The sequence below is a fragment of the Bos grunniens genome, chromosome 20 (assembly GCF_055505025.1).
Source record: "Bos grunniens cultivar Pamir isolate PY7600 chromosome 20, Bosgru_T2T1.0, whole genome shotgun sequence".
NCBI classification, from domain to species: domain Eukaryota; kingdom Metazoa; phylum Chordata; class Mammalia; order Artiodactyla; family Bovidae; genus Bos; species Bos grunniens.
In genome coordinates, this window is record NC_141184.1 from 40,646,299 (window position 1) to 40,661,726 (window position 15,428).

At 40.5% G+C, this 15,428-nt stretch overlaps 1 protein-coding gene across 7 annotated transcripts in view; it reads left to right on the top strand.

The window, feature by feature from the left end:
• Positions 1-15,428, top strand: part of NNT (nicotinamide nucleotide transhydrogenase) — a 92,531-nt gene that overhangs the window by 30,799 nt on the left and 46,304 nt on the right. For 6 of the 7 annotated variants that reach the window (XM_086361637.1, XM_086361635.1, XM_086361639.1 and 3 more), the window contains 2 exons: positions 14,416-14,549; positions 14,821-15,012. In XM_086361637.1, coding sequence (XP_086217763.1) covers positions 14,416-14,549; positions 14,821-15,012 — 326 coding nt within the window. Of the gene's footprint in view, positions 1-12,394; positions 14,320-14,415; positions 14,550-14,820; positions 15,013-15,428 lie in introns of those variants that run through there. The other variant, XM_086361641.1, reaches the window with a different exon arrangement.

Consider the following 15,428-nt stretch of genomic DNA (forward strand, 5'->3'; position numbering starts at 1 on the left):
CAGTTGAGTTGTGCGATGGATGTGGGCTAGCATTTAACTTAATGGCAGGTAACTTCAAGAGAGGGCCTAGTGGAGAGTGTCAGTTTGTGGTTCTGTACCCACCAGGGAGTGCTCCCAACCTTCTTGTGACCTTTAGGGTCATCATTAAAAAGTACCTAGAGAGACTCTTCATAGACTTGGAATATTTAATCAGGGAGAGACTGAATCAGATTGAAAATCTGATTGGTAAGTTAGGACTTACAGGGGCCAGGTGAGGAGGAATTGCAGTGGTTTAGCACTGACTGTTTAAGCAGATTTTGCCTAAATTCCTGAGACACTTAGGAGTGCCATGGGGCACACAGTAAATCCACCCTGATGGAAATAGCCTTTTCCATTTAGGACCTTTCCTGATGGCCACCTGCTTACAAAGCATGAGCGTTGTGGGGTCACTTGACATTCCTGTTCTCCCCTTCCCCACCTCAGGTCCTGCCCTCATGTTGTAATGGCACTGGAAAGCCTGGAATTTTGTTTAATACGGAGAGTATCTTGGACTGCTCGTGTTCCCAGCATTGTTAGATAAAGGCATCTAAAGTCCTCAGGATTGGAGCACATCCCCTCCCTCCCCACCCCCATCCTTACCTGTGCTCTGAATTTTGTACCCCTTGGTAAAGTGTTTGTTGCCTTTCCGTTTCTAGTCCCGGTTTAGCTTTGGGGCCTCATGTTAAACTAATTTCATGCTCCCTGGGCCTGATTTCAGTCCTGCTGGCTGCTGTGATCTATACCAAGGCTGAGGATGTTCAGGCTTTAAACATATTGTTCCTTCTCTTGAGAATGCTGTCCCTGCCCTTCTCTGCCTTTTGAAGTCCTACTGAGCTCAGTAGTTACTCCCAGGGATGGAGGAGTCTGGTGGGCTGCCGTCTATGGGGTTGCACAGAGTCGGACACGACTGATGCGACTTAGCAGCAGCAGCAGCAGCAGCAGTTACTCTGTAGTTTCTGCTGTCCCCTACTTTGGAGTAAACACTCTTTTTTTCCCCCCTGCATTTGTAGCATTTGCCTGTGGCTCGAATACCAGCAGTGCTCAGCTCACTGCCCTGTCATTGTCCCATCTCCCTGTGCCTCCAGAGTGCCTGGCTTATCTCTGCCATGGATGGTGCTTACCACGGAGCCTTGTATGCAACAGTAGCTCAGCAGATGTTCCTGAGCTAATGTGGGTTCCTTCTTTTTTCTCAGTTGGTACAATCCCTTTCATTTTACCAATGCTATCCAAGGAAAGATAGAATACTCTTGGGTAGGAATACTGCAGAGGCTAGTCTTAAACTAAGAAAGGAAGCTAGTTTTCTTAAATTTTCGAAACTAGGACTCTTGCCATATTTGCAATTTGAGGCGATTAGCTAGGCCTCTCAGAAGAAAGACTTAGGAAGTAGTTGGATGGTCTGTTCAGGAGTTAGAAGTATCCTGTCAGCCAGCAGGGAGGCTATTCATTGGTTGATCATAAATTATAATGGGTTAAGCCATATATGCTTGGACCTTTTTAAGGCACAATGAAGATTAGGGTAACAGTACTTTTTATTTTTGGGCTTCCCCAGGGGCTCAGTGGTAAAGAATCCGCCTGCAAAGGACCTTTGTGGTAGTTTTGCATGACTCTGGGGAATTGGGAGGGGATGTTCTCCCTTGATATGCAAGGGCCTTGCACATACAAGACCAAACCTGAGGGCTCTCACAGTCTCCTGAAAAATCAACACTGGTTCTCCATCAGATCTCCATCTGTCTCTTGGATTCCATCTTTCATATTGAGTAGAAATATAGTACAAAAGAGTAACTTTCCACAGTAATTTTCAAATCTGTTCTTTTAGGCAGGAGAATAATTGATTCAGCAATATACGTATCTTCATTTATGAAATTCCACAAAGATATTATTGTTTTGATAACTACTCAAGGTTATTCTCTAAAGTAAAGCTTTATTTTTCAGATTTATTCTTTTCATTCTGTAAGCATTGTGGTCCAATATGACAGAACTGTACAGATCAGTGATTTCCAACTTTTTTTGAAGAATGGTTTAACTTTCTTTTATTGACTAATCTGACTCATATACCAGCCTCCCCTCCAATAAATGCATTGTGTTATTATATGGAATTTTGTAATATTACTTGTATGAAGTTTCATTTGTTTTGAGAATTTTGAAGGACAGAGAGAAATATTTAAATGTTGCAACATCAAGGGGTTGGTTACCACAGGCTGTCTACACATCTCTTTGTAACTTTCAGCAGAGCAGGACAACTTGTCATCAAGAAGAAGATGCCAAAGTTGTGAGGTTTTGCATCATGTCTCAGTCTTGACTGTTTAGAGTATGTTTGAGCGCATTTAGTGAGAGACTGGGCCAAATTAACAGATATCCGTTAGGAAGATTTATGGCATGGAATCTTCTGGTTTGGTCTGTTGTTTCTCCCAAAGTGTGTTGCAAGATTGGGGAGCATTGTGTTCCCCTCCCTGGCAGTCCTTGAGATGAAAAGAATTGGGAGACTGATGCTGCTCTGGTGAGGACGACCCAATAGAGTTACAGCTACAACCAGCACCTTCCACCATGTATGTTTCTGTTCTCCCTTCTTTCCTGTGTCTCAGTAAGAGTTAGGGTGGTCTAGCTGCCTAACAAATTCACCCCAGAGCTCAGACATTATAGACATTTATTTCCTGCTCAGTTAACAGGAATAAGGTGGTTGACACATTGGAGGGCAGCTCTCCTTGCAGTCTTCTGGGATTCAAGTATGACAGTATCACCATAATGGTGATGAGGCTCTGAAAGTCACTCAGGATACTGTCTCTGTTCCACTGACCAGTAGCAAAAGGCCATGGAGGAGTGTGCATGGGATGCCAGAAAGTGGCACATACCACCTCTGCTTACATTTCTCTTGCTAAAGACCTAGTCACGTGGTCAGACCTAACTGTGACGGAAGCTGGAAATTGTAGTCTAACAGTGCCCGCAGGAATAAGAGAACATTGTGGTAGTTTGCTAAGGCTGCCATAACAAAATCTCACAGACTTGGGGGGTGGGGGGTGGTGGTGGTGTTGCTTAAATGATAGAAATTTATTTTCTTACTGTCTGGAGCCTAGAAGTCCAAGATCAAGGTGTCGGCAGGTTTGGTTTCTTCTGAGGCTTCTTTCCTGGGCTTGCAGAGAGCCTCTTCTGCTGTGTCTTGGTGTCTTTTTTTTCGTGTGTGTGTCCTCATAGTCTCTTGTTTTAAGGATACCAGTCATACTGGACTGGAGCCCACCCTGATGGCCTCATTTAATGTAATCATCTATTTAGAGGTTCTACCTCCAAATGTAGTCATATTCCGAGTTACTGTGGCTTAGGGCTTCAACATATGAATTTTTCTGGGGACACAATTCAGCCCATAGCAAATGTGGATTTTGGTGAGGAGCTAAAAGCTGCTTTCCTCTTCCCCTATACTGTGTGTGTGCTCAGTCACTTCAGTTGTGTCTGACTCTTTGCGACCCTATAGACCATAGCCCACCAGACTCCTCTGCCCATGGAATTTTCTAGGCAAGAGTACTGAAGTGGGGTGGCATTTCCTTCTCCAGGGGATCTTCCTGACCCAGGGATTGAACCTGCGTCTCTTGCATTGCAGGCGAATTCTTTACCACTGAGCCACTGGGGACATCACTTATAACTGCTTATGTTTAATCCATTCATTGGCGATCAGATCATGGATTTAGAACCAGACAGAGTAGATTCAAATTCTAGTTCCACTACTTAACAGCTGATGTGTCTCTCTTAACTTCAGATTCCTCATCTCTGAAAAGGAGGTAAACATTTTCATCTTACAGAGCTGTTTTGAGGATTTGTTAAGGGAAAAAGCCCAGCGTAGGGCCTGGCATGTAGAGTATTAGCATAATCTCCTTTCTTCCGTTGGTGATGCCTGTCTTGCAGATGGTACCCAGACTGAACAGCTCGTTAAATTTTGCAGTAGAAAGTCTGGACATTCTTGAGCATTTCGTGGTATGTCAGAAATAGTCTCTGAAATCTTCAAGCTTATGGACATAACTCATGAAGTTACAAAACCATTGCCATTAGATGGCAATCTAGCATGGATTTCACTGTGGAAAACCGTGACTTGCTTTTCATCTGACTTTTCTGAAGGTATCTGTTTCATTAAGGCTTTTTTGTCAATCTCATTCTAAGTTTTCTGACATGGAAAAGAAAATAAACAGTATTATTTCTATTAAAAAATAACTTCCTAATTGTTTTATAAATTAGTGTATAATAAATATTCATTAATCTTTTTAGGGGTTTTGGTAGCTGAGGTACACCTAGATGGGCTTCCCAGGTGGTGCTGGTGGTAAAGAATCTGCCTGCCAGTGCGGAAGACACCCATCCCTGGGTGGGCAGGATCCCCTGGAGAAGGGAATGGCAACCCACTCCAGTACTCTTGCCTGGAGAATTCCATGGACAGAGGAGCCGGGCAGGCTACAGTTCATGGGATTGTAAAGTTAGACACAACTGTGTGACTGACTATTGCTTAATGTAATGCATATTTACATATGTATTATATAATATACGTTTCCTTTTTATGTTACCATTTAAGTTTGGTAGGTTGTTTTCCTTTTTTTTAGAATTCCCATAGATTGTGATTGCATGGTAAAGCCTTGACTAATTTTTATCTATACAGAATTTTATAGCTATAACAGGTAAATTATTAAGGTAATCCTGGAAAAATTTTTATAAATGTATTCTCTAGTTATTGGGTAAAGGCTTGTTTTTAGGTTTCTTCTTTAAATCTTTAGGGATTTCTCTAATCTGCTAAAACATGCTGTTACCCTTTTTGCTAAGTATTACATTTAGAAATATCTTGAGGCATCCAATTTGTAAAAGTCAAATTTTTGCCAGCCTGACTTTCTTTCTGGTTCCTTATACAAATAATTAATTAGGCAGAGAAAATTTTTGTCTGGTTCCAAGAATAGCATTCACATGTAACGTACTCTACTTGACTATTTAAGCTTAGGTCAGGATCATTCCGTACTCCCCGGTGGCTCAGATGGTAAAGACTCTGCCTGCAATGTGGGAGACCCTGATGGGTCAGGAAGATCCCCTGGAGGAGGGCATGGCAACCCACTCCGGTGTTCTTGCCTGGAGAATCCCATGGTAGAGGAGCCTGGAGGGCTACAGTCCATGGGGTTGCAAAGAGTTGGACATGACTGAGCGACCAGCACTTTCACTCTCAGAATCTCTTTCTGTTCACAAACACAGCTATCTGTAGCCTCTCCAGTGATAACAGAGCTGGAGGGGGTTGGATCTGTGTGTTGCTCTGTCTACCACACTTGGCAGAATCAGAGACTCATTAGATCAGTGGATCAAAATGTTCAGCAGTTTTTTGCCACATCCGATCTGTTACGTAACCAATGATCTCTTTTTTCCTTATGTATACATATATTTGTATAAAAAGCCTTTTGTCCTGATCTGTAACATTTTTACATTTTAAGACTCAATATTTGAACCCCATCTGTGATTTTGAAATTCCAAAAGAGCCTTTGGTGTATATAAGTTAGAATGCCTTTGGCTGCCAGAAGCAGACATTCCAGCACAATCTGCCTTAAACCAGAAAGGAGATTTGTTGGATCTTGTAACTGAAAAAACTGGGCTTCCTTTGTGGCTCAGCTGGTAAAGAATCTGCTTGCAATGTGGGAGATCTCAGTTCGATTCCTGGGTTGGGAAGATCCCCTGGAGAAGGGAAAGGCTACACACTCCAGTATTCTGGCCTGGAGAATTCCACTGACGATAGCCCACGGGGTCACAAAGAGTCAGACACGACTGACTTTCAGTTGTCACTTGTAATGGAAGAAAGTCCAGTTATGACTGGAGAGGTATGCTCTGGGAAACCCTGCTGGGCCCCTTTGTCCTCTCAGCTCGGCCCTCTCTGGTTGGTCTCATCCTCAGGGATGAAAGGCAAGGGTAGAGGGGTAGAGGCAGAAGCAGCTTCAGGCCTCGGCGTGCACAGCACATTACACCACCAGAGGACAAGGCAAGCCGAGTCTGATGACTCCCTCTTGAAGAGCAAGGAAACTTCTTTTTCAGAAGCCCTTAGCACACTTTCCCTCATTCTTACTTACTTTGATTGGGTAATGTCTTCACTTTAAAAAAATTTATTTTTACTTATTTATCTGGGTCTTAGTTGGAGCATGTTGGATCTAGTTTCCTGACCAGGGATTGAACCTGTGCCCCCTGCATTGGTAGCTCAGAGTCTTAGCCACCAAAGAAGTCCCAACATCACTACTTTTGAACCAATCAGTGTAGGCTGGGCCCCTCAACTTACGCCTGGATTTCTGAACAGGTCATCAATAAGTTATCCTTGGGCCAGCCAGGCCTGCCTTTGGAGTAGTTTCAGGTCATTTCTCCTTAAAGCTCATGGACTATGTCGAGAAAATGAAAGTCAGAGTAGTGACAAGAGGATGCTGTATAAACACCAGTGCTCAATGTAAAATTGTATTCTTGAATAATATTCCTTAATGCATAAATACTACAGTTCAGAGCATCTTTACATGCTCTGTTTTGCATGTAGTCAATATAGGAGTGTATATATTAAAATTATCCTTGTGTTTATAGTACTTGTTCACAAGAAATCTATTTTGGTTTGGATAAATATATTTAATAAGTTATATTATTAATTTCTTTGTTACTATGTTAAATATACTATGTTCTTGTTAAAGCAGAAAGTTTTTCTTGAGCCTGCTTAATTTGATGCCTTAGAGGCCAGGAAGTTAGGAATTTCCCCATCTGATTAAATGCCATTGAATAATTCCAGTAAGTAATGCTAAATGTTCTTTGGAATTATTATAAAACTTTGTGGTAAACCTTTTTCATCTTGGTGTCTTGTTGTTCTTAATATTTTTAGTGGTTTCCTCTGAATTTTCCTCTTTTTTTTTTTGGTGTCATTAAAGTTGTCTGTGAGGGCTTGATTCTTTTTCTGCTAAGGCAGAATCTGAAAATTCATTATTTCAGATGACCATGTTAGACCTGATTTACTCAGAGAGGTGTAAATAACATTTTGTAGAACTTTCCAGTAAAGGTTTAGCTGTTGGTGTTTAGTTTAAGTCTCTCTATTTGAATTTAGTGTTGTAGAGGCCAATGGTATATTCTTTTGCCACATAGCAGGAAGTTGTTAAAGCTATTTTTAGAAACCCAGGTGCTGCCAGTGCAGGACACTTAAGAGACATGGGTTTGATCCCTGGGTTAGGAAGATTCCCTAGAGGAGGGCACAGCTACCCACTCCAATATTCTTGTCTGGAGAATCTATGGACAGAGGAGCCTGGAGGGCTACAGCCCATAAGGTTGCAAAGAGTCGGACACATGCGACTTAGCATGCAGTCTTTTCTAGAAGTTTTTGAATTTGCCACTTTAACAACTACATCTTCAGTTCAGTTCAGTTGCTCAGTCGTGTCCGACTCTTTGCGACCCCATGAATTGCAGCACGCCAGGCCTCCCCGTCCATCACCAACTCCCGGAGTTCACCCACACTCAGGTCCATCGAGTCAGTGATGCCATCCAGCCATCTCATCCTCTGTTGTCCCCTTCTCCTTCTGCCCCCAATCCCTCCCAGCGTCAGAGCCTTTTCCAATGAGTCAACTCTTCGCATGAGGTGGCCAAAGTACTGGAGTTTCAGCTTTAGCATCATTCCTTCCAAGAAATCCCAGGGCTGATCTCCTTCAGAATGGACTGGTTGGATCTCCTTGCAGTCCAAGGGACTCTCAAAAGTCTTCTCCAACACCACAGTTCAAAAGCATTAATTCTTCGGCACTTAGCTTTCTTTATAGTTCAACTCTCACATCCATACATGACTACTGGAAAAACCATAGCCTTGACTAGATGAACCTTTGTTGGCAAAGTAATGTCTCTGCTTTTGAATATGCTGTGTAGGTTGGACATAACTTTCCTTCCAAGGAGTAAGCTTCTTTTAACTACATCTTAGTATTCATTTAATAAGAAAACACAAGAGTATGAAAGCTACTATTAATTCAGTCACATTTCAGAATAAATATGTGTGACGCACTGCCATATAGGCACACATCAAGAAACAGTGCCCATGTGTGAGGCACTTTTTCAGCCTGCAATCAGTTCTGCGTGTACACAGAGATTCAAGAATACCTTATATTAATCTGTGGCACCTCTTGTCTGCTGTTACTGTTTAGTCACTAAGTCGTTCTGACTCTTTTGTGACCCCATGGACTGTAGCCCACCAGGCTTCTCTGTCCATGGAATTTCCCAGGCAAGAATACTGGAGTGGGTTGTCATTTCCTTCTCCAGGGGATCTTCCTGAACCCCTGTCTCCTGCATTGGCAGGCAGGTTCTTTACCAGTGAGCTACCAGGGAAGCCCATGGCACCTCTACTTACCCCAAATAATGGTCATCCAGTTGGGAAACTCTGTAATTAGTGTTATAAAATATCTCAGTTATTCTCCTAATAAAAATGCTCCCTAATCTTCGAATGCAACCTCCTTCAGTTCTAAACTGTTAGACCTCAGAGCTATAAGTACAGCTTTCCTTCCCCATTTAGCCTGCACATGGTAGGCACTGAATGGGTATCACTTGAGTCAGTGCATAGATGAATACTTGAATGATGACTATGAGTGCATGATGTTCTAGATTGTCTTGGCAAAAGTACGGAAGTAAACTCCCAACTGGGAGGGAACTGAGTAATCTTACCAGGAACTTAATGTTCATGAACCAAAAGAAACCAAGAAATAGTTCATGAAGTTGGACATCTTCCCACACCTTTAACCCACAGTTTGTTTTGTGTCAGGAAATATATTAATATTTTTTTCTCCTTGTTGAGTTTTTTCAATCTCCTTTTTTTGAGGAGGGTGGTTTGAAGAGATGTAAGTTTTGGTCTTTTTGTGTTTCTCATCTTCTGCAAATAAATGATAAAATCAACAGAAATGAGCAGTCAAAAGGGGAAAGCCCAAGCATGCCTCTAGAAAAACCCTTGTATCTGCCTCCGTTTATTAATCTTTCTGCCTCCTTATACAGTCCTGTCCTGAAACACCTGATATGCTTATTTGATCTTTTATCCATATGTCTAGGACCTGTACTGGGCTGTCACTGGGGTATTGTGGGACATCTCTAAACGTTGGATTTATTCTTTTCTGTGTTATATGTTATATAAAAAAAACTCTGTGTGCATCTTCCTGTTTGCTATCCATCCTTAGTTATGATTCTGTCTCCCTGTGTAAGTATTTGGGTTCAGTCTTTGAAAGGCTTTCCTAACTGTATAGCTTCCTTTGCTGTAGCAGGGAGGGCAGAGGATTTTGAGTGAAGTGTTTTCTGTTGGTAAGTAAACAGACTGGGTAAGGGTTATTTCTTAATTATTTTAATTGTTATTTCTTAATTATTTTAATTCTTCTAGTACAACTAACTCTTTAATCTCTGTCCTCTACTTAAAGGGGAAACTGGTTGTGATTATGCTTTGTTTGTTTATTTTTATAAAAATAGTGTGTGACTTTTGTTGGAAATACAGTAGAGTACGAAGTAGAAAATAAAGATCATTTGTGATCCTTCTACTCAGTGAAAAATACTATTAACATTTTACCATTTCCTTTCAGCCTTTTTCCCATGCATTTTTATCACATTAGATGAAGATAAAATAGCTTTCTTACTTACCCCACTAAATACTCTTTTAAGTTTCCCCCTTAATATAATAAGTCATTAAGAACTCTATAAATATTTTAATGGTTTTGTTAGAATTTTCTTGTTTGAATGTACTGTATTTTATTTAACTGTTCTCCCAAAGTTAAGCTTTTTATGTATTTCCAGTTTTTGTCAATTAAAAATGATATACTAACATTTTTTTCTGCTTTATTCCTATATCTGTATTTTCAGTTATTTCCCCAGGATTAATCAAATCTGGGAAGTAGAATTAGTAGATGAATATTAGTATTTTTGGCAATTTGGTAAACACTTGATAAACTATGCTTTCCTGGAAGATTATGTAGTTCCTAATCTCATCAGTAGATCGTCCATTTCAGCAGTATTCAAGATTTTGTTGACTCTTTCACTTTGAGGGCAAAAATATATCCCATTCTTTGTACTTGCATTTCTTTTTCTTTCTTTTTTTAATATATTATTGTTTTAGATTGGATTATAATTGCTTTACAATGTTGTGTTAGTTTCTGCTATGCAACAACATAAATCAGTTATATGTGTGCATTTGTGCCTTCCCTCTTGAGCCTCCCTTCCGCCCCACCCCCCATCTTACCCCTTTAGGTCATCACAGAACACCCAGCTGAGCTGTCTGTGCTGTATAGGAGCTTCCAACCAGCTATCTGTTTTACATATGGTAGTATATATATGTGTGTGTTCTCACATTTCTTTGGTTCTTACTGAGGGTGAACTGTTTTCATTGGGTTGTTACCTTTCTATTGAATTATCCATTTGCATTTGCTGCTCATTTATCTATTAGGATCTTAGTGTAGTGTTTTGTTTCTATTTGAATTTCCATGAACTTTTTATTGTATTAATTTTTTGTCATGTTTATGTTCTTCTGAGGATAGTAATATATACCTTTTCATATTTAAATTTCTTGACATTTTCCTTTGTAATTTTTCCCATTGCTGAAATTTAAGAAGTACTTTTCAGTCTAAAGACAAGAGAGAGATTTACCAAGGATATCTTTTCTTCTTCTCTTTGTGGGGTGATTCTTTTATAATTAATTCTAACCTATAGAGTTCAGAGTTTAATTTGAAATAAATGTTAGGTTTGGGTGGATTTCCTCCTGAAAAGCTAACTAATCATCTTATTAATTTTTGTTCTTTCCATTTTGTAATGCCACACTTAGCATTTATTACATTTTTGTCACAGTAGGCCATCAGGGTAAGATAGTATTTTGAAATTTCCTTCTCAGTCTTTCCCTCTCTTGACCTAATCTTTTGAGGATTTGCTCATTTGGAATTTTTATGTACTATTCTGCTCCTCTTTTGGCTCTGTTTTTTCTCTTCTGTTTTTAATTTGCATTTCTGCACTTTTCAGAATTTTCAGTAAATTAGTCCACATGTGAGTTCTTAAAGACAGCTGCACTGTTACATTCATCATTGTATTCCCTGTAGCCCTTATTGAATTTTTAAAGCAATAACATTAAAGCAAGCTCTTCTAGAAAACTTGGGAGATAAGAAAAAGCATAAAGAAGAAAATAAATTAGTCTTACCACTCAAAGATATCCTGATGTTGTTAAACATACTCTATAAAATTTGCTAGGAGCTATATACATGTGTACTTAGTCACTCAGTCGCGTCTGACTGTTTGTGACCCCATGGACTACAGCCTGCCAGGCTATCCTGTCCATGGAATTCTCCAGGCAATACTAGAGTGGGTTGCCATGCCCTCCTCCAGGGGATCTTCTTGACCCAGGAATCAAACTGGGGTCTCCTGCATTGCAGGTGAATTCTTTACCAGCTGAATTACCAGGGAAGCCCAGGAACTATATAGTATTTGTAGTATTTTGTGTGTGTATGTGTGTGTGTGTGTGTGTGTGTGTATGCTTGAAACATTCATATATATGTGTATAATTCTATTTTTTACTAAATGGGAGCATCCTATACATACTGTTTTGTTGTGTACTTTTTACTTGTAATAATTCCATGTTTTTTTTAAACATTCCTCTGTGACTTTAAATATATTTTTTTGACTTACATTCCCATTATTTGGCTATATACTAAATAAAATATTTTATGTGAAAGAAAATGCTATTCTTTCAAAGAGATTGAATTTCAGAGTGATAATACGGTCAGACCACCTGTTATCTCTGTTGCAGCAAAAATATGTGTGTGTGTGTGAGCCACTGTAGAATGGCTTTGTGTAGGTTGAATAAGTAAACTCAAAGAAGAGAAATAGGTGGTACATTAGATGTTTTCTAGGGAGCCTAAATGGTTTTGGCCACTTGACATCTTATAAAGTGGGCAGCATTACAGATCCAGGGTCTGAGCTATGGCTATAGTTATCTCAGAAGGAAGAAGGAATTCAGAATTTTGGGGGCAGGAGATGTTAGTTAGATGCCAAATCAAATTTGTGAGGTCAATGGTTGTAAAGTCGGTGCAGTTAGAAGTCAAAGGGGGTAGACCTGTATCTAAATTGGTTATAGCCAAAAGAGTAGTTTAAGGCATGTCAGCCTAAGACCAGAGGGCACAAGACAGGTGGGAGGAAAAACTGTGACAAACATGAGTCTGGTTAATAGAGATGAGGCTCTGTTAGATGGGGCTTAGTAGAGATGAGGCACTAGAAGTGAGTAGTGACGACAGTCAAATTTACCCCTTTAAATCTGCTCCCTTATGTGGGAGCAACTCTATCACCCATAGCTTTAAATAACTGCAGAACTGAGCAGCATGACCTTTATTTTGGAGAGTCCTCAGATGTGTGTGGTTTGTATCCCCAGATTCCCGTTGGACTGTAGCATGGGAGCCTAGAGGAAAGGAATTCAAAATTCCAGAGAATTTTGAGAAGTAGTGAAGCCACCAGGACTTCTGGGAGTTGCCTTTGGGAAAGTGAAGTGAAATTCGTTCCGTCGTGCCTGACTCTTTGCGACCCCCATGGACTTCTCCAGGCCAGAATACTGGAATGGGTAGCCTTTCTCTTCTCCAGGGGATCTTCCCAACCCAGGGGTTGAACCCAGGTCTCCTGCATTGCAGGCAGATTCTTTACCATCTGAGCCACCAGGGAAGCCCAAGAATACTGGAGTGGGTAGCCTATCCCTTCTCTAGGGGATCATCCCAACCCAGGAACCGAACAGGAGGTGTCCTGCATTGCAGGCGGATTCTTTACCAACTGAGCTATCAGGGAAGCAAAGACCTCCGCATTCTTGCTCCTTTCCACGGGGACTCAGAAGAGAGCCCCAGATCTTCCCTAACAAACCAGTATGGTTGGAGCAGACAGTCCACTGGAGCAGTAATGAGAAGGAATGCTAGGCAGAGTGCTTCAGCTGGGGGAGAAAGGCCTTCAGTCACAGGAGACTTAGGAGTTGGGCTTGATCTTGGAAGTGTTAAGTTTGCATTGAGAAAGGAGGTACGACCACTTGTATCTTTATAGCTGTTTTTTTCACATGTGCTGCAAAGAAAGGTTATTTTTCTTTTTCAAATCACATGTATTCCAGTCAAATAGTCTGAAAAACAGATTATTATAATGAAAATTTTACTTTTAGTTGATTTCCATTTATAAAATTGACAGTGTTTTTACTAAAATTCACTCAGAGTTGAAAACTTTCAGAAGAAGAAATAATTAGCCTATTAGCTCTCTGCTTTCCGATAGTCAATCTCACAAGTTCATGCCCTTTTTCTTTTGGCTTAGATATTTACATTGTTTTGTGAAACTTGAACAAGATATTATACCCACCATGGGAGCCCCTGTTGAACATACTGATGGATGTATGTTAGCTTGAAAAATCCTTGTGTTCGGTGCTTTATCCTCTATGTAAGAATTAGTATATAATTTAAAGTGTGAAATACCTCGTGAAGAGTATGCTCCGTGAGAACACGGATCTTTTCTGTTTATCTACCAGTAAATTCCCAGCACCAGTCATGGAACTCGACTCAACAGAGGTACAGAATAAATACTTTCATTGAGTGGGAATAAAAATGTATGGGTGATTTCTAAGATTTTTTGGAGTTCTGGTATTCTGTTATTTCCATATCATGGTACTCCTCTGTCTCTTCTCGAAGTTATCCTGTATTAAATTAAGGTTCCCAAGTGGTGCTAGTAGTAAAGAACCTGTCTGCCAACGCAGGAGACATAAGAGATGTGGGGTTCGATCCTTGGGTTGGGAAGATCACCTGGAGGAGGGCAACCCACTCCAATATACTTGCCTGGAGAAACCCCTTGGACAGAGGAGCCTGGCGGGCTACAGTCCATGGCGTCACAAAGAGTTGGACATGACTGAGGCGACTTGGCACGCACAGCACAATATAGTATGTGGGAAAATCTGGTGACATTGGTTCAGATGACTGGAAATACTATGTTGGAATTCATAGATTACTACTGAATATTCCCTTGACATTTGTGATGTTTATGAACTGTCCAATTTGCATGCACACAGTTTCCTTACTAGCTTGTTTATTATGCATTTACAAAAAACAGGCAAAATGTTGATTTTTTTTTTCCTCACAAGTGGAGCTGGGTGTAAACCAGCTGGAAAGAGCAGTGCTAGTTGAGGTTTCTGTGGTTAGCAGATGGCAAGTATTGTTTGCTAGTTCAGTGGGTCCTTCCTGCCCACTGGCTTTGCGGCTCATGCTCATCCCATTTCTTCCTTAGGTGACCAGCCTTACCTTTGTTATGAGCTTTAAGGGGTTTCTTGAAAGGGTTCAATTTGTGAGTATTCAGAGACTACCATAATAATTAGAATATAGAGTTTTAAAAACTCATCATATGCTTTATACTGTTTTCTGTTTTCTTTGGTTTTACTAGGTAAAAAAGCTCCCATTTTGTTTAATAAAGAAATGATTGAGTCCATGAAGGAAGGTTCAGTTGTTGTGGATTTAGCTGCTGAGGCTGGCGGAAATTTTGAAACTACCAAGCCAGGAGAACTTTATGTTCATAAGGTATAGCTCAGAGCTTCCTCTTGCTATGATCCTGATCCTTCATCTTTTAGTGATTTGTGAGAGGGTGTTTGTTGCTTTAAATATTGAGAGAAACTGAGGCTGGAAATTTTCTAAAATTAAAAGTAGTCACATTTAAAGCTCTTTTTGAAATATGTGTTCATGTGTATATAAAGATGTATAATTTCAAAACTTAGCCTTGGCTGAGAATTGTCCTGTAAAGAATGTGAGCGTTTAGTAATAGACCTTTCTGACTGTATTTTTATTCATTTAGGGAATTACTCACATAGGCTACACAGACCTTCCCAGCCGAATGGCCACTCAGGCCAGCACCCTGTATTCCAACAACATCACCAAGCTTCTGAAGGCCATCAGCCCAGACAAAGATAATTTTTACTTTGAAGTGAAAGATGACTTTGACTTTGGTACAATGGGTCACGTCATTAGAGGAACCGTAGTGATGAAGGTGAGTAAAGAGATCTATTCCTTCCTGTGTTTTCATTTTGCATTTGTTCTAGGATTTTTGTTTATGGAAGAATCCTATAGCAATGTGTTGGGTTTATGCCAATAAAAATTATTTAAAAATCCAGAACAACTTAAAGAAAAATATTGCAGATATACATGTGACTCACCTAAAAAAATAGGAGAAGGCAATGGCACCCCACTCCAGTACTCTTGCTTGGAAAATCCCATGGGCGGAGGAGCCTGGTGGGCTGCAGTCCATGGGGTCGCTAAGAGTCGGACACGACTGAACGACTTTGCTTTCACTTTTCACTTTCATGCATTATAGAAGGAAATGGCAACCCACTCCAGTGTTATTGCCTGGAGAATCCCAGGAACAGGGGAGCCTGGTGGGCTGCCATCTATAGGGTCTCACAGAGT